The sequence below is a fragment of the Notothenia coriiceps genome, unplaced genomic scaffold (assembly GCF_000735185.1).
Source record: "Notothenia coriiceps isolate Sejong01 unplaced genomic scaffold, NC01 NC01_scaffold00032677, whole genome shotgun sequence".
Taxonomy (NCBI): domain Eukaryota; kingdom Metazoa; phylum Chordata; class Actinopteri; order Perciformes; family Nototheniidae; genus Notothenia; species Notothenia coriiceps.
Window position 1 is genome coordinate 11495 of NW_011365378.1, and position 21976 is coordinate 33470.

A 21976-nucleotide genomic window follows, 5' to 3' on the forward strand; every position below is an offset into this window, starting at 1 on the left:
CATGTCTTCGGTTGTAATTTCACGCGATCGTGGAAATATATAATGCGTTGAGCACGTCGTAATATCAATCGACATCACTCACGTATATTCCGATACTACAGATACCCCCGTCGTCACGACGTCTGTGTAGATTAGTTACCCTCTTCTGAATTAAATAGTGCCATAGCGGTACAGCGACTAAACGTTGTGTATGTAAGGTCTTATAATGTATAATATGGTAAAGAATATTTACACTTACTCTTCCTCCACACTTTGTGCGATGCTCCAGCAGCTTTGCAAAGGCCTGTCTGGAGAATCCCGGAGAGATGACCTTGAGCTCTTCAAAGGAGCTCAGGAGGTCCAAGGTGTAAAGTGTGGAAATACTGACCGAAGCTGGCCAGTATCCACTCTTAAGGAGGACTTTCAAGTCGGGGGTCCACTGCTGCTGGCAAGTTTGACAGACATATAGTGGCAGATGCAAGTCATAACGCCCTTGGAACAAGTAAATAAACATAATTAAGAGGGATGCACCGAATATTCGGCCACCGAAAATTATCGGCCGAAAATGGTTAAAAGTTATCGAAAAAATATCACCGAATGTCAGAGAACAGGGTTACGTTGATCATACTCCGCATATTTGTCGGGGTGTTTTGATTTCAAGTGGTGGAGTAATCCCGAAGTGGTGAAAGTCTTTGCAGTTAAACCCCCTCGAGAAATGTCAGCTGAACACGTTTTACAAATTGCAATCCGCGCCTCTTTCTCTGATATTTTGAAATATCTCCAAGCGGCAGACATGTTGGCTGCCTGTGAGCCAGCCGCGAGCATGGTCGCGCGCCGTGCTTGTCGCCATGTTTTGATTACGTCATCACAACAACACGTTAGGTTACCAAACTTATAGGTGCATTTGTTGTTGTTGAAGGCCTGGCTGTTACAGTCTTTATTTACACTATTTTGTTGTAGGCCTACTGGCCTAGATGTTTATGTAGTTTTAAAAAGAAAATGCACTTGACTTTGAATTAATGTACAGTATGCATTCAAAAGTGCTGAATAAATGTTTTATGGACCCATAATAGTGATTATTATTTAAGTTAAGTTTTGCCATAATCATGTATTTTTCCATAATCAGGGAGCTGAACAACATTGGTAAAAAATGTATACATTATATATATATATATATAAATCATTTTCGGCCTTTCGGCATTCGGCCAACTGTTTCCTATCTTCGGTATCGGTTTCGGCCAAAAATTTCCCATTCGGTGCACCCCTACTATCCAGGCCTCGTCCTATATGTCCTATAATCTTCTCTCCTGATGATATTGTTCTATTTCCAGTTTACCAATATTTCAATTGTATTTTCAGTGTGACAAATACAGGAAGGGAGTCATTGACGGCTCGGCCTGCAGCAGTCTGTGTGACAAAGACACGCTCTACCTGGGGAAGTGCTTCACCATGAAGCCCAAAAGCCAGGTCCGTTTTTAATATTTCAATAAATCAAACAATCCTCTACAGACTGCTTGTTGTTCAAGGGGTTGTTTTTTAGATATTTAAGTGCGTTTGTTCTGTCGGATGAATGTGCATCGGTAGGTTCTCGTTCTTCTCCCATATGAAATGTCTGTATTCTCACTGTAATGCAATATTATGAAATATAAAAACTTGGTAACTTGCCTCACTCCCTCTTCCTCGTCTTGCAGTTGTCATGCATTAGAACCCTGCTGTTGACTGTGCCCTGCTTCAACACATTGGTGTTCAAGTTTGCTTATAGTGTAAAACGTCTTAAAATGTGTTAAATGTTATTAACGATTTAAATACAGTATGAACAATTAGGGCTGTCACAAAGCCCGACATCACAATCTATAGGAAATACACTGCACCTCATACGACGAGTATATTCATTTGACCTGACACATTTCTATAAGGTGTACTCTGGGACCTGGGGAGACTTGGAGGGAGTCATTAAGTGCCAGATGGAGGAGGCTCCTCATTATGATTTGGGAAATGCGATGCAGCACAGGAAGGAGTCTGCGGCCTTCAACCAGCCCACCAAGGGGACATCTGTGGAGAGGTTCAGAGAGATGATCCTCAACCACCTAAAGGTCAGGAAGCCTCCATCTAACAAAATACAATCCAACATGGAGGGTGATTAAAAATGGTTTTAAAACGTTTATTTCTTGACAGTCTAAAGTGGTGGATCAGGCCAACCTTGCAGATCTGGCAACACAAGTCCTGTCCATAACAGACGCCAACAAAGACGGCCACATCTCGCTGCCTGAGGCCCGCTCCACCTGGGCTCTGCTGCAGCTCAACGAGTTCCTGTTAGCGCTGGTCCTGCAGGACAGAGAGCACACGCCCAAGCTGCTGGGCTTCTGTGGAGACCTGTATGTGATGGAGAAGGTCCCGTACTCACCCCTGTACGGGATCAGTCTGCCCTGGGTCATGGAGGTGTGGATCCCGGCCGGTGTGCGCCGCAGCATGGACCAGTGGTTCACCCCCTCCTGGCCTCACAAGGCAAAGATCTCCATCGGACTGCTGGAGCTGGTGGAGGACGTCTTCCACGGAACGTTCGGCAGCTTCCTCATGTGCGACGTGAGCGCCACCAGGTTCGGATACAATGAGCGTCACGACCTGAAGGTGATGGACGCAAGGTACATTGTTCCTGAAGCCATTTTCCAAGAAAACATTAGACAGCAACGATGCGATGTGGATGAGGATTGTCTCTACGGGGCAGACTGCCTCACTTCCTGTGACCTCACCAAGCACCGCTGCACCCCCGAGGTCACCAGGCCCAATTTAGCCAAAGCCTGCGAGGCCCTGAGGGACTACACTCTGAGGGGGGCCCCGGCTGATGTGAGGGAGGAGCTGGAGAAGCAGCTGTACGCCTGCATCGCTCTGAAGGGTTCCTCAGAACAGATGGAGATTGAGCACTCACTAATTCTGAACAATCTCAAGACTTTGCTTTGGAAGAAAATCTCTCATACGAAAGACTCCTAAGTGCTGAGAGGCACGACAACCATACATATATGTTTTTAAATATTGTACAATCGTTACATAAGTTTAGTATTCACCTTATATCCCTTTGACATGTGTAACTGATGGTAAACCCTGAAGCTGTCAGGCATGGTGACTTTATTGAATTAAACAAGTAATCTTTGTCAGTACTGGAGCAACATATTTGCACATTTTTGAAACAGGGAAATCAATAAATTTGACAAATGCAACACCTGGATAGTGAGATCTTGCTTTACCTCTTTGCAGTGCAGTCTTAAGTTTGAGGGCACTTTAAACTGTTATTCCACTTGTCTTTGCACGTACTTACCCAAGTTCTAAAAGTTATGTCGGTTGCAGAAACTATTTCATTGTCAATCATGAAAACTATGGATGGCCAAAGGAGAAATCTAAAATACAATTTTATTCCAACCCAGATTTAAAAAAGAGAAAAGTTATGAGATGAAATGTTCAAAGTGGTATCCTACTGTACACAAATGTTTAAATTATATATACACAGTACGTATAAGATCTGAAAAGACTGTCACCTAATGTTCGATTCATGCAAGTAACACTGAAGTTAAAATGACATTCACTCTTAACCGGTTGGTTGGAATTGGATGCCAAGTTTAGTTGCATTCATTTATGAATCCCTTTGTGCTTTTATAGCAAGCTAATCAGTCTATAAACCATAGTGTTTAGTGGTTAAACAACAGTACTGTAAAGATTTCCCTTTAAAGGGCATCAAGAAGCCCCAGACACTGCTGTAGTTTACAGAAAGGACACAAGAGGGTTGGATTCTTTTTCAATAGATTTATTAGAACAAATCTTGATGTGTGGAACGGAGCAGAGTGACCCCTCATTCTGGATCCTCCTGTTCCTGAGCGCGGAGGAAGCTGGCCTTCTTCTGGGCGACACGGTCTTTCCTCTGGGCCAGGGAGAGCTTGGCACGGTTCCACCTGTCATAACAGAGGCACCATTAGCATTTACAGGCTGTTCTAAGTGTTTGTGTTTTCCAGGTGTCTTAAAAGTTTCAAATAGCCAACACTTGGCACATGTGAATATTTCATCCACATTTTAACAGTGTTTCTCAAAATGTCAGCATTTCTCACCTCTTCTTCTTGACATCCTTGACTGGCTTCTTTTCGTGGACTGGGTTTTCACGAATGGCAGCTTGAGCCTTTTTGTACATTTCCTCGATCTGAAAGACATTTCCAGTCAAATGCTTGTCCAAGTGTTAACTGAACATAATTCATTCTTTACACATACTAGCTTTCTTAAACCTTTCACACAAATTCTGTACTCCCAAATATTTAAGCTCAATGTATATGAAAATATGTTTTTTGCAAATGTCTGTTTATTGAATAATAAGACATGTATTGTGATTGGTGGATTTATACACCAACAAGTCCACAACTTTTTATTTTGAGGATATCTTTCGGCTGTCATTCTGATTCCCGTTTATCAGAATGTATATTCTATTGCAAAATGTAGGAGGAAGCCACTCTACAGTAAGAGGTTCAATGGCTGAATTGAAAGCTAGTTTAAATGTCCAAAATGTATGAAATAAAGTGGCATTGACCATACTAAATTCATAAGGGTTTGTGGCTTATTTTGCAGAGTCAAAGGCTGAAATTCCTGTGCCATGACCCAGATCTTTCTTATGAGGAATTGCCAATGCCAATGTGAAATCTGCCACTAATGATAAATAGCTCTTCAACCAGGAAATAATAAGTTCACACACGAGCCAGTCCTCAACATCACATTTCTCCCAACTCAATAACACCCCCTACCTGCTGAATAAGTACATTGTGGACAGGCAGTTTAGTAACAGTGCATGAAAAGGACTTACCGCATCAGGGGCAACTCCGTTCTTGATGAAGCGGGAGAACTGCTTTTTGTAGGCGTCCTCGTCTTCCTCCATCAGGTAGCTCATGTACTCGGACACGTTGACGCCCATGATGTGCTTGCGGTGAACCTCTGCGTTGAACTCCTTGCTCTCTGTGTCATAACCAGGAAAGCGCTTGGTGCTGGAGAGAAAAATAACAAAAAAAAGTTCAAGCCCAGCTAAATCAACTCAAGGTTTACATGAAAAATTACAAGACATCCAATTAGAACCTCCGGACTTAATATCATGACATAAGTCAAGGCACAATGAACGCATCACTGCTTTATGGCTCGTATAGGTCATCATTTCTTACTTGTGTATCATCAAAACTAAGTGTAAGATCATATCAGTACACTTCAATATCACAATGTTGTATTATACCGTATCGTTTTTCGAAAACAGCAAACAGTGGAAAAGTAGTGCCGTTTGGTGTTATTGTAACGGAACAGTTTTACTGAGATTGTGCTGTTTTTACTATAACAGTATTCCTAAAATGGGATTTGACTAAAACGCATTCAATCGCAAATGCGAGCAACGCATTGAGCCGTAAACAATGTAACATGTTAGTATGGCCGGAAATGAAAACGCCATCTAAATGTGTATTCTGACATATCACACCCTTTTCATTATAACAGGCTGTCAAACTGCCACGTGCCATTTTCAACTTAAGAATGCAAACAAACAGTATCGACCGCATTTAAACTAATCTGCGAGTGTAAACGGAAAACCCACAAGCTGATCCAGAGGCATACTATACATAGTCTGTACAGATGGCATGAAATGGTGTTCGAACAGGAAACTGATCCTCCTTTATAGATATTTTAACTGCTATTCAGTTTACTTTAACACCTGAGAGAAATCATATAGTATTTTCTCTCTTTAGATTTACACTTTGAATGTCTTGTCAGAACCGTCAGTATCAGAATATCAACATGACATTTCATTGTAAACTGTCCAATAGGTTACAACAGATTTTGCAAACATAAGTGAAGTGTTTTTAAAATCTCAGACAAAGTCTTGCATGTGCCTTTGCTAGAAGAACTGACAGGATGTGTGGCCTGATGGAACTGAAGGCCTCTACACAACAAGTCACTTTTAATTTAAACATTTCATCCATTCATTCAACTGCATACCAGATGAAACATTCACTGTGCAAATACTTTCCATTGTCAATGTCTTCACTTTCCCCATCCCTAAGAGCAATGCCTGTTCTCCTAGTCTCCTGAAATCACTAGTTTTTACCCCATTGTGGTGTGTCTGATTGGGGAATTCAAGCTCCTCTGACCTTTTTTTAAAGAATACATTACATGTAAAAATTGGAGTTTAAGCAGTTCGTAGGCATGGGGAAAACCAACCATAGTGAAAAAGCATTCTGAAAACATGTCAGAATTAAATTAAATAATCTATAAAGCCAGCATATCTCCATCAAATAAAACAAATCTCATTCAGGAACAAAACCTCATTCCACATTGCCAAGCAAAACAATCATGTGACAGGAAGTTACCTGTGGGGGATGGACAGACCTCCATCCACGGCCCCCTTCACGGCACCGAACACCTTGTTGCCTGTAGTGGTTCTTGCGAGCCCAGCGTCCAGGTAGCAGGTGAACGCGCTTGGCTGACCATCGATGCTCTCCACGTTGAACTCATCGCCTGTCACCTCCACCTGGCCTTCATACACCTTATCCAGGCCAAACTTGTTCAGAAGCTGAGGACAGAAATCAGTCAAGGTAAACATCTGGTTCAGCAGACAACTTCTATTTATGTACTAATCAAAACACATCTTCTCTTCCTGGTGCCAATTTTTAGATGTAATAAAGAGTGGAGGAATAAGTTCTTAAAACTAAAATGTGTTTTTGGGTCGAAGCCAGGAATAAGGTCTGTGGTTAAGACAAGCTGAAGTGATTATGTCAGTAAATACCCCACAGGTGAATGGCTTCTATGAGTCATACAAATGGTGGATAACAACAAGTAACTGAATAGACTACTAAACGTCCTCACAGCGACACGAGACAGCGTTTAGCTTGGTTTAGAGGATGTGCAGCCATGCGTCTGTGATGTGGTTTGTTCATAGTCCAACATTAGCTTTCCTAGTGATTTCATGAACACTACAATAAATCACAAAGTAATGTTATTATTGGGATGCCGACTTCCGGGGCGGCCTACAAAAATCCATCATCACTGCACCACTATGACTGAACTCCTTCTAAGAGCTCATCTGGCTAAGTCTCCCTACAACATTTGGAGGTGACTATGATGCAGAGAACCAGCATGTATAACATGTTGATACTTACTCGGCGGGCCAGCAGCAGACCAGTGCAGTAGGATGCTGCGTAGTTCGTCAGACCCACGGCAATGCCGTATTTTGGGAGCTCGTGTGAGTAGGCAGCACAGACTATCATGTCACCCTCAATCTTTGCATAGGCGATCTGCAACACAATCACAAGTGAACATGAATTTAGGGCACACTTGAACATGTGGATTGAAATGGATTGCAAAAGTCTTGACCATTGTTCTACAGAACACAGGGGATGTTCTATATAACCTTTGTTGGGTGATTTCTTCCCCAGAAATGGCAATGAACAATATTCGAAAACTATTTTACACCACTGATGATCTAATGGTTGCAAGTATAACTTTTCAAAGATAACTGCATTTTTAACCCTTCATTTCAGACATTGGAACATGAACAAAAAACATGATCTCTTGAGCTCTGTTAAAGAAAATGTCCACACAACGCTTGAGTCCTAAAATTGTGAGGGAAACCACACTAGTCTCACTACAGGTTGATGACATCCTTTTGTAAACACAACAGAGTAGAGAACTGATAGCCATGTTTATAAATCTTGCATTAAGTCAAAACATAACTTTCAGGTTATGTCCATAGAACTTAGATTAGGCCATACTATAATTGTAAGTCATGTAATGTTGCAGCATTCAAACATCCAAATAGCATTTTATAAAAAGCCTTATTGATTCGACAATGCATGTTGCTCTCAAGTTTAAGTGAAAAGCTATTAGCATTGTCTTCCATAGAACTATAGGTATTGGAGTCAATACAAGCATGTACCCATCTACAAACATAGCCCAGTTGCTTTGAAATAAAAACTGGATTATCTCAGCACGTGCTCACCTGGCAGCAGATGTCCCTGTTAGAGAAACGGACAATCAACCTGTACTTGGGGGTGTTGTACTTGTTCTTATCTTGTACAACCAGGCGCTTGCGGGCAAAGAAGTCGGTCTTTCCCTCTGGAAGTAAAACATACACATTAGCATACAATACCCAACATTAGTGGGGGAAATGTAACTGTCATATGGGGTCTTACCTCTCCTCCTCCTGAATTTGACCTGGTACCTCTTGAAGTAGGACTTGTTCTTCACAACTTTTACAAAACCCTGCAAGAAGACATGCATTGATTTAGTATCAGGGACTAACCAAGCAGTCACAAAAGGTAACTTAACGTCAGTTTAGTGCATTAATTTGTCCACAGTAGCTGGCTGTCACTGTCATTTGCGTTCCGGTAGACCTGGCTAACATTAGCTAGCTTGGCCAATGAAAGTGAACGAGCTGTTAGCACTAACAGCATAGTTCGCGATAAGCAAAGGGAAAATAGTTAGCTGCATAAAATGGAAATACAGGGAGTTTAAACGTAAGGGTCTAACTGGTCACAACATTGGGAAAATAAGACAAGTAGAACACAGGGGAAAGGAAGCAGTGAGCTTGTGAGGGAAGCCATTAGGCCACGTTTAAGCAGACCCGGGTGAGCGTTAGCATGACTTAATCTATCTTCATCAGAACACCAGAAGTATGTTTCAAAATATCTGACACCACACAGCACATAATGTATGTCTTACGTATGCATGAAGACACATATTGGGATGAATTACAAACCATTTTTGCAGTATTTTTGTCTCCTTATGAAGGAGCCCGGAGCCAGAGACTGGGGCTTGACTCCACTGCACTGGAAAAAGGAAGAGGAGCGTGCGCATGCTCCGTAAATAGCGTGTCACAGGATGAGTCGTAGACACGCCATGCTGCACAGGATTTACAACTCTGCCCCTAGCGAGCTGGAGCAGTCCTTACACTTATGAAAGCTCTGGTGATAACTGCCCATGACTAAAGTGACGCCATCGAAGGCAGAGAAAATGTTTACTTTTTGAGAACCAGAAGTGTGCTGAGGTAATTTGACAAATTGTACACATACCCATTTTTAAGCAGTAATACAGCTGCCAAACAAAAATGTATTGACTAACAAGTAAAAGACAGCCTTCTCAAATTGTAGTTCAGAAGAGATGTCAAGTGTCATGACACCTAAGGCCATATACGTTCACCCAGCGTTCACCCAATCACACATTTGTACACATATGAGACTGCCATGCCATATAGGGTTCCAACTGCTCGGGAGGGCCAAGCAATCTTGAGCAATTGAGGGTTTGCCCAAGCTCAGAATCAGAATCAAAATACCTTTATTAGTCCCACTTGTACTACATTGTAGTACATTGGTAAATGTCGCCTACTTACTGTAGTTACATTCCAACATTGCTGGTCAAGGTCTCGTATTTTAGTCACATTAACATTTTAACGCCATGTTTTTTGTTTTTTTTCCTGTTTGAAATAATATGGGCAGAATTGCTGGGGAGTTTTCAATGCCATTCAACACTACCACCTTTTACATGATGTTATTGGGTTTTTTAATTTTTAGTAAGTAATAGAGGTGTTATAATGATTTAAAGGACAATCATTGATCAAGTAAGGGGTGGGAATTAATAAGCATTTGCTTCCTGCTACTCCCTTTCGGACACATATGATTTGTTATCATTATTAATATGAAGACTTTTTTTTTGTTTTTTTTGTTGAATATACAAATATTACCTTGAATGTGGATAAATACTGTATTTAACAATACAGTATTCTGTTTTTCACATTTGTTATTTTTTATTTGTTGTTTTTTAATCTGTTCGAAATAAAGAGTGAAAATGAAAAAAAAAGAAAAACTTGTTGGACATGTTACAGTTAAACATAAGTTTAGATTAAAGATACGAATTATGGCAACATTTCGTTTGGATGTTTCAGTTTCAAGGTCCTGCACTTGAACAAGTTGGCTCACACTGGCATGGCTTATATTGGAGTCTTCATTAATATAATTTGAAACGATAAGTAACACTGTTCTTAAAAACTATGAGAAACGAATACAGCTCATTCCTGCGATTGTTACAAAAACACAATAATACAATAATACTTTGAAACAATCCTGGCTGTTGATCAGCACATTTTTCTACTAATAGTCAAATTCACGCAGAGATGATAAAGCGATGGCTAGACTACTGTAATGGTTAGGCTAAAATCTCTAGTGGCTGACAATGTATAATGTCTAACATTAATAGTATACATCTCCTATATCCTTGTTTCATTTTTCTTGATTTCTTACAAAATAAAGCTTGTATCACTGACTCTTTGAAATGAACTCTCCTTCTTAGCAGGCATTTCACTCACCTGTGTTGATGATGAATATCTTTCAGATCAGCCAATATATTTGAAAAGTCAAAATCAAATTCCTATCAGAATTATACAATCATACCTGAGTTGCAGATTAAATCAATGTGATGCACATTGTTGCTACATTTTGCAAATGAAAACAGATATAATAATATTTGTGTTGATAGTGCAGCAGATAGTTATATTGGTGATATTCAAAGATTGTATTCACGTCTATGTCTGCAGTTATAACCGTCCTAAATCATGTTAGGCAGATGTGGGAGAAGTACTCAGATCTTGTACTATATTGTAGGAATATTCTGTTCTGCAATCAAAATGTTACTCAAGTAAAAGTACAAAGGTATTAGCATCAACATATACATAAAGTAGCAAAAGCAAAAGTATTTTATAATGATTGATCATGAAAGTGTTCTCAAAGCTGGTAAAGGTGCAGCTAGTTTGAATGACTGTATACTGCAGGGTAGCTTGTGAATTTACTCCAGGTGGAACTAAAGTCTGATTTAACACTTGATTAGATTTCACATCATTCATCCACATCTGTGAAGTAACTAAAGGTATTCAATACATGTAGTGGAGTAAAAGTACACCATTTACCTCTGAATTTTAGTGAAGTAGAAGTACAAAGTACCTTAAATGTTAAGTTGTTATTGCCTGTTGCAGCAATAACAACTTAATCATCCATAAATCATAATTAAAAAAACATACACAAAATCGATTTTTCATGATCCATCAGAGCATTGGTTATCTTAAAAAGGAGTTTTATCATTAAAACATTTGTTAAGTTTTAGAGACACACTCAAAGGTGTAATGTCAATATAATGCAATTGAAGTGTAAACTGGGCTAAATAAAGTGACTTTTTAGTCTGATTACATCATCAAGGTTGCATATAATCTGTTACTACCCCGCCCTTACCTGATGGAATTAAAGGTGTATATAGCACAATGTATCTGGGCATATGGGTGTGACTGCAAGCAAAAATCATCAAGGTGAAATAAATCCTGAAAAAGTAACTTGTCCTTTTACTGTTAACATTTATCTGCATTCATGTTCAGTCCATTTGATTCCTTTTAGGTGCTTAGTTCACGCCTTGCAGGCTGAGATGTGCTTATTGTGACACTGTGACAGTCACATACAGTGGCCATGGTGTTGCCATGTCTCCCACCACGTCAGTTGCTTTTCAGCTATGAACAGAGGAGTGTCCAACAAGCGACAAAGGATATGCGTCACTGCTCCTTATGTGAAACCTGAAGAGTAGGTTTTAGGACTGTGTGGTATGTGAGTGAAGGCAGTCTGCTCCGTCACATTTTCATCAGAACACTTTTGCCTCAATGTTTACCTCATCATGAGTTTCTGTTGATATCTCTCGCTCAGTGAAAGTCAGCTGTGTGAACCTACCAAACCGAGCAAAGCGGCTCTAAGCCAGTTTATAGTTGTATTAAAGGCCTGGATACTTCGCGTTTTAGTTTAACCTTTATTTTTTAAAGAGCTAACCACAGGGTAAAGGTGGAGTTTTTCTAGATAGATTAATGGTATTTTCGGATTCTACGAGCACTGAGACCACGGTGTTCAGACTTCCAGAAAGAATTGTTTCTCTCAGCGATGAACCTGAGGTAAGTTATTAAAGATCAGATATGAGATAAGTGTTACTACACCTATAGAGCTACAGGAAGCCTGAGAAAATGTTCCTTGACTCAAGTCTTAATAATGTGCTGGATGAAACACACAAGATTGTACATTATAAGAACTTCAATTGGCCTGTTAATGTCTCAAGTGCAGTTATATGTAATCAGAGATGTGTTGTTAAAACGATTAGCAGGTATTGGGTGCTAAGATGCTTCATTTACTCGGCTTCTCTTTCTGAAACAAATGGTCTTAATCCACAGATCTTTTGTTTTGCTATGGAATAAACACAACAGATTGAGGACATTAACTTGTCTAAGTCAAAGTCAATTTATTGTCAATTTCTGGTGTGTAGGGAGATTGAAACGTCCTTTCTCACCTCCTCTCATCTAACTGATAAGACACAACTTTATTTGACATCATCAGTGACTAACAGAATAGCAGAAAAAGTAAGATTATTTTAATAAGCAAACTATAATAGGAAAGTTGAATTGGACATAACATTTAATAGTGACAAAAAGTAGTATTGCACATGATACTGAAAGGTATTATTGCACATTATATTGAAAGTCATATTGCACATGTTATTGAAAAGTATATGTCATTCCATCTACGATCGATTCATTCATCTGGTAATGTTTTTTTAATCAATCTATTCCATAAAATGAAAAAAGAGGTGACACCCAGCAGAGTAGAAAGTTAAACAGGGAAGTGCAGGTGGATTTTGTTTGGACCTTTGTGTGAATATGTGTATATTTTTCTGCATGTGGCCCTCAGTGAAAAATGTTTGGACACCTCTGCCATAAGTAAAATATATGCTGTCATGACCTCTGGATAACCCACAGCAAATTCACTTTCATATACTTTGATTGTTTAAGCTATTTTAAAGGTACAAACATTCCATGGTTCTATCTCAGCAAGAGAACATATTTGCTGTTTAGCTATTATAATAATAATAATATAATAACGTTAATAATTGTAATCCATTACTATTAATTAGACAAAACAAACATTGTGAAAGTGTCACATTGGTCTTTGGGTAATTATGACAGCATTTCTTACATTTATCACTAAACACTAAAACACTAAACCAATAAATCACTAAAATAATGGGGAAAATCCTCAGCAGAATAATAATTTTACTTAAGGATATTCTGTCTCTGCTTCCACCCCTGACCCAATCCCAAATACCTCTTTTTGTTTAAACTATAACTCCTCTTACACATGGAATGGAAATAAGTAGTAACACGTTTTGAAGTGCAGTTGGTATCGTGAACACTTAGTGGCAGTGTTTTGTCAGGTTTGAGCAGTAAGCGCTTGCGCAGTGCGATGTAAACATTTGGTAGGCCGCCGCCGTCTGTCTGCTCTGCAGACTGTGTACACGTATTATACGCTGCATGGGCTGGACCGGAGAGTCAATGGGAACTAGCTAGCTAACCCAACACAGGCTAGCTTTCTAGTAGAAAAACCTAGCTATGCTAACTTGGGAAAATATAGCTAATGTATTCCGATAAAGTGTTAGGAAGCCGGTCTTTTTCTTTTAAAAGTGGGTATATAAGTTTGTGCATGGGAAGCAGAGGACAGTTGGTGCGGCTGGTGAAAAACATTTCAAGGTAAAGGCTGTTCTTGTTTTCTCGGGCTATGACTAAGTACTGGAATAACCACTTACTCATAAAACGAAGCGAAGTTATCTCTATCAGTCCAAGTGTATGGCATGACATTTCATCTATAAAGAAGACTGTTTCAAAACCTAACTTTTGAATTTGTTTTCTCGGAATATCCGCTTGTTTACACTGGTTGTCAGTTCTGTCATTGAAAGCTTTGCTATGTGTTGTACAACTAGTTAATTGGATGGCTCCGGGCTCCAGCTATCGCCTGGTTTTCCTGCTTGGCGATGTGAAATGACTCTATCGATATAACTTTATAATCCTACTCTTACCCTCGTCGAGCTAGCCGACGTTAGAGCCTTCTGGAAGAGGACAGTATACTGTTGTATTTGATGCTAGATGATCTCCATTTCAGCTCACAACACCAGCGAGCCAAATAAGGAGCAGAGACTTCTCTAATGCGTCCGCCCTGTCTGCTGTAAACTAAACATGTTTTTCATATTTGCTAGCATGATGTGAAGCATATAAACCTCTCAGCAGTGGCATGGGCTGCATTCAAGCCAAGGATATACTTAACTCCAACTTCGGGAAAGTTACTTACAAGTGACAACAACGCGGCTTTGTGTACAATAACCCCGCAATATAACTCTTACAACTGCAGAAAGTACTTATTTCTTGACTGTCATAAATAATGACAGTAAACAGCGGCAGGTCTGACAAATATAAGCGAGATGGATAAGGAGTTAAAGAGAGAAAATGGAACGCTCAGTGTAGGCCGATGATGTTATGGAATAGTGTTTCTTGATGATCATGACTATAATACTGTAACTCACAGCATGTTGGGCCATCCAATGGGGAACATTGGATGTGGTATCAGAGCTAAATGGCTCTCCAAAAACAAATCATAATGTTTAATGGGCTGAGTGAGAAGTGTAGAAACTTATTGTGCTGTGACTTATGTCCAATGTCTATTAAGCAATCAAGTAGAACATTTCACAGTCTTGCCAAACAGATATTCTCAAGTAAAGTGCTAGTGCTTGTTAAATGTAGCTCATCATTTGAAGGCATTCTGTTTCACTACATTTGTGCAACTGATTCAAACCTGGATGAATTTAGTTAAATGCATTTCTGTTCTCAGAATGTATAGTGATTAAATTAGCAGGGTTTTGTATGGGTTTAAAGGGAGTTTCCTGGTAGGACATACCTAGATGCTTCTTTATTATCCTCACTTTTCAAGGTGTCAATTCCAAACCTTCTGTTAAGACTAGAGATGCAGTTAAAACGGAAACCTCCAGAACCTCAGGATTGGCATGCATTACCCAAGGGAGTTATAATGCATCTTTTGGGACAAATAACAGGACAGATGATATACTATTCAAACGGTATACATATTTGTATTATTCACAAATAGTTTCAGAATGGAACAATAAATACATAAGAAACACTTTGAGAAGCTGTCGTAATACCTGTCAAATTGACTGAGAACAAGTCAAATAAGTGAGCTTTTTTAGTACTACCACTTATGGGCATACTGCTAAGAGATAGAAGGAGTCCGTTGAAGAACAGTTTCTGGTTTAGACAATGGAGATAACACGCACAGCTTCGCACAATGATAAGTAGTTGGTGTTACCATAGCTTTCTCTCCAACAAAACACACTAGCAAATGCTGACATTTATGTGTTATTGATTGAAAAATACAATTCACAACACATTACTTTAAGGCTACATTTTTGCAGTGCAAGTTTTGCAGGCAAATTGTAAAATAAAAGCTAGTGGTTGTAGCCCTCACTGTGTGACAGCGTAATTAAGAATAGCCTTTAGAAAGACCTTTGAAATGCTGATTGTACACTTGGAAAAAGTGAGCTTCTCCCGGTATGTGGAGTGAAAGGCCTTTCTTCTACCCAAGTGTTAGTGTGTCATTGTTGGACAGTCAGGCCTGTGTTTTAATTCCCTCTCACTCAGCAAGTGGACAGCATGTTTCCCTGAAGATAGTCATGCTCTTTCCTGCTGGGACAGACATTTTTGTGCTTATTCATCGCCTAGAAATGGCACGTGATGAAAGAGAAGTAAAAGTGAGAACATTAATTATTGTATGACTGTTATTAGCACCTTTTAGACTTCTACATGTGTCCTGGCTTAAAAGTTGATTCACATGTTTTTGCTTGGTTCTGCACTTTGAGATATATGTGAGGTGCTGTGCATTTTGAATAAGGAAGAAAATGCTTCTGCCTTTGGTCTTTTTCAGTTCCCCAATCGTCTCGAAACTGTATCGCCGAGGCTTTCTTCTTGCCTCGCTGTGGGTTCCATTAGCTATGCACACTGCATCTCAGGGCCCCTTTGAGTTCTTTGGCAAACAAAAGCAGAACAAAAAAATCTCTGTATCCACAATTGATAGGGAAACCTTGCTTCAGTTGGCTGGACTTGATAGAAGGAATGTTTTCTAAAACCACCTGGACATAGACACATCCCTCAAATCATAACCTTCCCTGCCCGCCCTGTCCTGCTCATTCTTTGCTTCCCTCAGGTTTTTCTTGTCTGCTAAAGACTGTAGTAAGACACGGTGTTGTTTTTCTTCAGGAAATCAACAAATAAGGTTAATTAGGTTCATCATTGATCAGACTGAAAAGTGCACGCATACATAAGGCAAGGTGGAGGCCTTACCTCTGCTGGGCTCTGCATGGTGTTCAGTCCTCAGGGCCCTCTTTTCTCTCCCCTGTTAGTCCTGCATGGCAGCCCACATTGGGGGGTCGTTCTGTGAAGAAACCTCCGGCCCTTCCATTTCCCCTGGGCTTTCAAAGAGACACATTACAGATGCAATGATGGCTGGCTCAGTGGTGCAGAGCAGAGCTGGGTAGAGAGAGGAGTCTTTTTATGCACCAACTGTTTTTCTATTGTTTGCACATTACTTACATTACTGATTATTTTCACAAAGAATATGTAGTTCATTTTTTATATTCATTTAAGATTGAATGATTTCATAAATTATCTCTAACTGGATCAGCGTGACTTTAAAGGTGGGTTAGGTAATTTTGGAGAAACCAGCTCGAGTGCGCTAGAATTTGAAAATACACAGCCGGAAAAAATCTGCCACTTCCTTACAGAGCCCCTCCTCCAACACACACCTTCTTTAGTTATTTAGTACTTGTTAATGAAGTCACACTCTTCTGTGATATAAGCAAATGAAATGAACTATTGAAGTGGACTATAGTTTAGCCTTTAATTTTTCTGCTGTTGAAGTGGTATGTGCTGATCAACATCTGAGTCAGTTTGCACTGCACACACCCGCTGATAATCTGTCTTCGTGCAGAAGCGGCATACGTCTGTTACTGCTGTGGATCCTGTTATTATTTGTAATTACAGTCATGTGGGTAAATGCAACTTGCATTTTCAGAATCATCATTGTTGTGGTATCATTGGTGTGAGCAGTGGGCTGGGTTGTAAGGGAGACAAATCAAATCTGTTTTTTTCCTCACGTTACCAGAGACATATAAACAGATTTCGTCTGTAATATGGACAAATCATTTTTTAGATTGTTTAATTATACTTATAACACGGTGATCCACAAGGTATTAGGAAGTCAAACTGAAACTGTCAAGAAATCCTATCTGGAGATTTGTATTGTCCTATTTCTTCCTTCATTATTGATAAGTCTTGTAATACAAATCATTGAAGTGAGGTAAGGGATCTGTTAGTTTAGCTGTTCTGTCATAGTGTTGATTGAAGGTCAGTAAATACGCCCCCCCCCCCCCNCCCCCACAGTGAAAGCTCTGGAACAGGGTGTTAAAAACAGTAACAAAAACAAAACAGTAACAATGTGGTGTACCCCCACTTCCTGTTTCCATGTGGTAGAATGTGTAATGTTACATACAGAAGCTTTTATGATGCATACATTCAAATGTTTTTACTATATTTGCCATGCAGTGTATTCATAATTAGAGATGCACAATATATATATTGGGTTGATAAATCATCATAAGGGGAAACTTATATTATAATGTATACACTAACAAACTAATGTATTATTGGAAAATAATACAAAGCCAAATTGCTTTTGTTGGCTTAACAAGTGCAGCTTCTAACAGCAATTGTGGGTTAGCAACTTTACAGTTGGTTTGCGGATCTGTCAATAAACACAGAGAAGAAGAAGACAAGCACAGTACACTGACCAAAGAGCAGCATGTTGTTGCCTTTGTGGACCATTTCTCTTTCCAGAGGAGATATTCACTTGGAGTTTGCAAAACAAGTTTTTTTTTAATGTGTTTCACTTGATAAAACAAATGAACATTTAAAGAGCTTTCTTTGTTTTTGTTGTGTTCGCAATAGTGATGTCACTCAGATTGATTTGGTTAGACCTATGAGATATCAAATGTCTTTCTTTGCTCACTACATCTTAGCCTTTCTGTCCCTCAGGAAGGGGTGCATAACTAAAGGCTTTGAACTCAGTGGTCTTATGGCATTGGTCATGAGAAGCTGGTATTTATCGGTTATCACCTGTAAAAAGATTGATTATAATATTCAGAATTGTAATGTTGCCTATATTACAGTAGATGGATCATATTGATGACAACAGTCCTCATATTGGTATATAACCTAGGACGCCACACTTATCGATTATATTTCATAGCCACTAGGCTTCCAGGAAACCTTGTAGACTGTTACTTGTTTGATTAAAAGAAAAATACCATATCATTATTTGTTTCGGTTGCCGAGACATACTCTCTCTAAAGGGAAATAGAATCATCTCTAGAAATATTCATCAACTAAAAACTTGATTCCTGGCTTTTTGTGCTACGGGAGACACAGCATTTCTCACATATATGTTCAAATGTGTGATTGTAGCTTTCATTCAGTGTAAAAAAAAATAGTATTGCTTTCTTTTTAAGTAATATTTTTATTTAAAGTGAATCAACTACAATATTGCTCTAGCTTTCACCTCTACTGTGTGGTATCAGCACAGCTACTCAGTGTCTGTGTGTGTACAGGAGGGTAACAAACCTCAGCCATCATACTTTCAGTGTATGGCACATTCCTCTCACCACATTCACCACACACTTTCCTTCACCTCTCCTTCTCTGCTATATCTTTGTCCCTCTGTAGACCTGATACCCGCAGACGAATGACTCATCATTTAGTACCAAGTAAGATGCATGGTATGATTGGTTTCCTGCCTGGTAGAATCCAGACTTCCTGTTGGGTTGAAACCAAAGACACATTTGTTTTACTCAGGTGCGATAGGAATTTCAGAATCCCTTTTTCCGCTTTGTGTGGAGGTCTACTTCCTGTTTTACCATGACTTCAGCAGGAGACGTTTATAAGTCCTATCTTTAGTGGAGCACTTTGACCCCTCCTGACAGTGTGATCAGCATGACTACAGTCTGTCATTTAATAGGTTGAAGGTTCACAAGAGTGGATTACCATGGAATATTTCTTTTGTCTTTTTGTGGTGTTCTCTAGATGAGTACATACTTGATTTCCTCATGGAGTATGTTAGCTGCTGAAAGATTGTGGATGATTTTGAATAGCAGGTATGAGTATAGAAGATTTCCTGCATGAAATGGTCAGGCTGTTGGTTGTGAACCAGGTGGCACATCCTTTCTGAAGTCTCTCTCTTTGAGGACAGTAGATTGGCCATTGTTGAGCTCCAACCACGTTTACTGTTAGCCATGATTCTTGCATTTGTCAGTTGTATACAACACAATATACAAACTTAATGAATGTGTTAAATGTCAGGAATAGGGGCGGCAATGAACAATTATATTCATCATTGATTGAATTGCTGTAAAGTAATTTAATGTTTTTTTGCTAATGCCAAGTATGAAAACTATGCAGCTGTATGGATTTAGCAGATACTGCTATGTGCTACCGGTGCAGCTATTACAAAACTGATCATGTATTTCTGGCAGGAATTATGTTTAAATAAATTCATGTTAGACCGCTCTGTGATGGTGTAAACTATTTGTATTTGTTGTATTACTAGGATCTAGTCACTGAATTAAGAGGTATTCTCCGTCCTCTGCAGGTGGCGACAGACACGGTTGCTGGTAAGCTGAGTTCTACTCTCTCATGGGTGAAGAACTCGGTGTCCCACACGGTCAGTCAGATGGCTAGCCAGGTGGCCACGCCCACGTCCCTGCAGACCACTGCCACCTCCTCCTCCACCTCTCTGTCCTCAGCTGGCCTCTCCCCCTCCTCACCCGCGCTGCTCAGTCCTGACGATGTGGAGCTGCTCGCCAAGCTGGAGCAGCAGAACAAGTAAGCAGTCTCTCTGGAGCTTCTCCTGCCTATCAAATGGAGAGGCACCAATGGATGGAGAGCACAGTCTGCTTGATAAGGCAACAACAACATCATCTTTTTAAATGTTTAAACATTAAAAACATACAATAAGTCAATTTCTACAATATATAGATATATTGAAATATTTGAGATGGCCCCTCGTTAGCAGACCCACTGAACTACTACAGTGTGAGGTTACCCTTCACTAAATTGTCTTCTTACATACCACCTTAAAGATAGACAACAATCCTAATCAATGGCTTCAATTACGTTACTTAATTGCTTGTGACGGTAAATTCCAGAAGATTAATAAGAAAAATGTAGGTTAATTTAGAATATGTACCAAGGCTACTAAATAAAAAAATAAAATCCAACTGCTCAAGCATATAATCAACATTTAAGACGTTATCCCCACTCAGCAGCATCAGTTATCATTAGTGCATGACTTTAACATTGTTTACTTTGTTATTGAGTGAGGTTTTAGAACACTTATGGCACAGGACATAACAATTTGACCTGGGTTGACCTGGCCCATGAGGGTAGACGCTCAGAAAGAATGTACATAGGGGGGTTTAGTGGATAGTACTCACCATCTTCTATCAAATGTGAGATGGGTTATGGGCTGCTGTGATATAAATGCTGTGACTTGAAGCTTGTTCCTGTCCCCAGGGGAGCGAATAGCATGCAGTCATGTGATTGAGCTGTAAGGTGTCCAAACAAGTTCAACTTCCCCAGGAATTAAAACCGCTGTTCAAATACTACAAGGAAAACATGTTATCATTTTCACATTGACCTCAACAATTTCAATATGTTTTTTATTACATTTTAATTCAAAATGTCAAGTCAGTATTCAGACATTTGTCCACCTTATTGTTATGTCTTTGCCTTGTCCTTTGTACACATCGGATTCTGCACCACTCTAACAACTGTAGGATCTTTCTGCATCCCCCTCCTAAACTACACATACAGGAAAGTGACGTTCAACATGTTGTGACAGGCTGGGGAATATAAAGAGTCAAATAATGTTGGGAGAAGATGTACCAGTCTCCTGTTTTTACAGGTTCTGTGCTGACTTGTAATTAAAGGGTGTGTGACCCTTTTTGACCTGGCCTTCGGTGACCTGACTGCAACTTCAGGGAGGAAGAGACTGTCTGGTTTAAAGATGTTCTTAGTGCGTTTGTGAGAGATGGTTGGCCCATTTGATCTCATCCACTGGCTTAACAGAACCTAGGAGAAAAGGTTCAGGTTTGTGGAAGAATGCACATCCTGCAGCTATTGAGAGGGAGCGAAAGAGAAGTTAAAATAATAGCAATGGGGGCCAAAACTGGCAGGATCTACCCATTGATTCTTAAGTTACCAATTTGCTTATCATTGTGATTTTAAGGAACTGTAAATGTACATCTGATTTTCCTTTTAATATACAAGACATTATTTGGAGGGATATCCTATACAATTCTATTGCTGTGCAAACTCAAGAGTTCATTCCATTACAAAGAAAAAAAGTTCACTGTGTTGTCAGAAGTGAAAGGGGCCCTAATACGTTGATTTCAAGGTTCCGATTAGTATTTACTCCACTACAGTGGCAGACTGGCCATTGGGAATACTGGGGGTTTTCCCGGTGAGCCGGTGCTGTGCATGGGCCGGAGGGCCAAAAAAATTGGGTGGCAGGGAAACGGGGTTCAGGGGGAGTGGCTGTACCCGTAGGATAGAAAATGGGGAAGTGACGTCTGACTCAGAGGTCGCGCGGCTGTGGAGAAGAACGTCTTGCCCACATTCTGTTACTGAGTTTAGGCTAGTTAGCTATCAGGTTTATTGTTTTGGGTGCAGTCACTTTTGCCTCCACTTGCTGTTCAAATAAATGTTGAAAGAAAAAGTAAATCTGTTCATATGGGTGTTGAGAGATGCATCCATAGATTTAGTCCATAATTTTGCTCTCAAAGTGCACCAGATTGATGCATTTAACTTCAACATTTAAAAAAAAATCTTCCCGGGGGAGCATGCCCCCGGACCCCCCTAGAGGAGGTGAGGTCCACCACCTACCCACAACCCCTGTTAAAGTGTCTCACCCACATTGAGGATGCTTCCTACGCCCATGTTTTTTTCCATGCGTCAAGTCAGGCAAAATTGGGT

At 39.9% G+C, this 21976-nt stretch overlaps 3 protein-coding genes across 4 annotated transcripts in view; 2 read left to right on the top strand and 1 right to left on the bottom strand.

Annotated features, from left to right (window-relative positions):
- The first annotated feature begins 259 nt into the window (after nt 1-259).
- Nucleotides 260-3890, top strand: dipk1ab (divergent protein kinase domain 1Ab). Its single transcript, XM_010789202.1, has 4 exons — nt 260-427; nt 1339-1446; nt 1896-2072; nt 2155-3890. Exons 1-4 carry the CDS (start codon nt 260-262, stop codon nt 2965-2967), a joined length of 1266 nt encoding a protein of 421 aa, XP_010787504.1. The 3' UTR covers nt 2968-3890.
- On the bottom strand, nt 3760-8850 carry LOC104961002 (60S ribosomal protein L5). The gene is made up of 8 exons (XM_010789199.1): nt 8741-8850; nt 8175-8244; nt 7982-8097; nt 7143-7277; nt 6354-6556; nt 4814-4991; nt 4074-4162; nt 3760-3920 (listed from the first exon to the last, which is right to left on the bottom strand). The coding sequence occupies exons 1-8, from the start codon at nt 8741-8743 to the stop codon at nt 3821-3823; spliced, it is 894 nt and encodes a 297-aa protein (XP_010787501.1). The 5' UTR covers nt 8744-8850; the 3' UTR covers nt 3760-3820.
- Nucleotides 8851-11679: 2829 nt separating this feature from the next.
- Nucleotides 11680-21976, top strand: part of LOC104961003 (ecotropic viral integration site 5 protein homolog) — a 20146-nt gene continuing 9849 nt past the window's right edge. The window contains exons 1-2 of one of the 2 annotated variants that reach the window (XM_010789200.1): nt 11680-11956; nt 19593-19825. In XM_010789200.1, the coding sequence (XP_010787502.1) occupies nt 11873-11956; nt 19593-19825 (317 nt within the window). In that variant the 5' untranslated portion in view covers nt 11680-11872. Of the gene's footprint in view, nt 11957-13334; nt 13580-19592; nt 19826-21976 lie in introns of those variants that run through there. The other variant, XM_010789201.1, reaches the window with a different exon arrangement.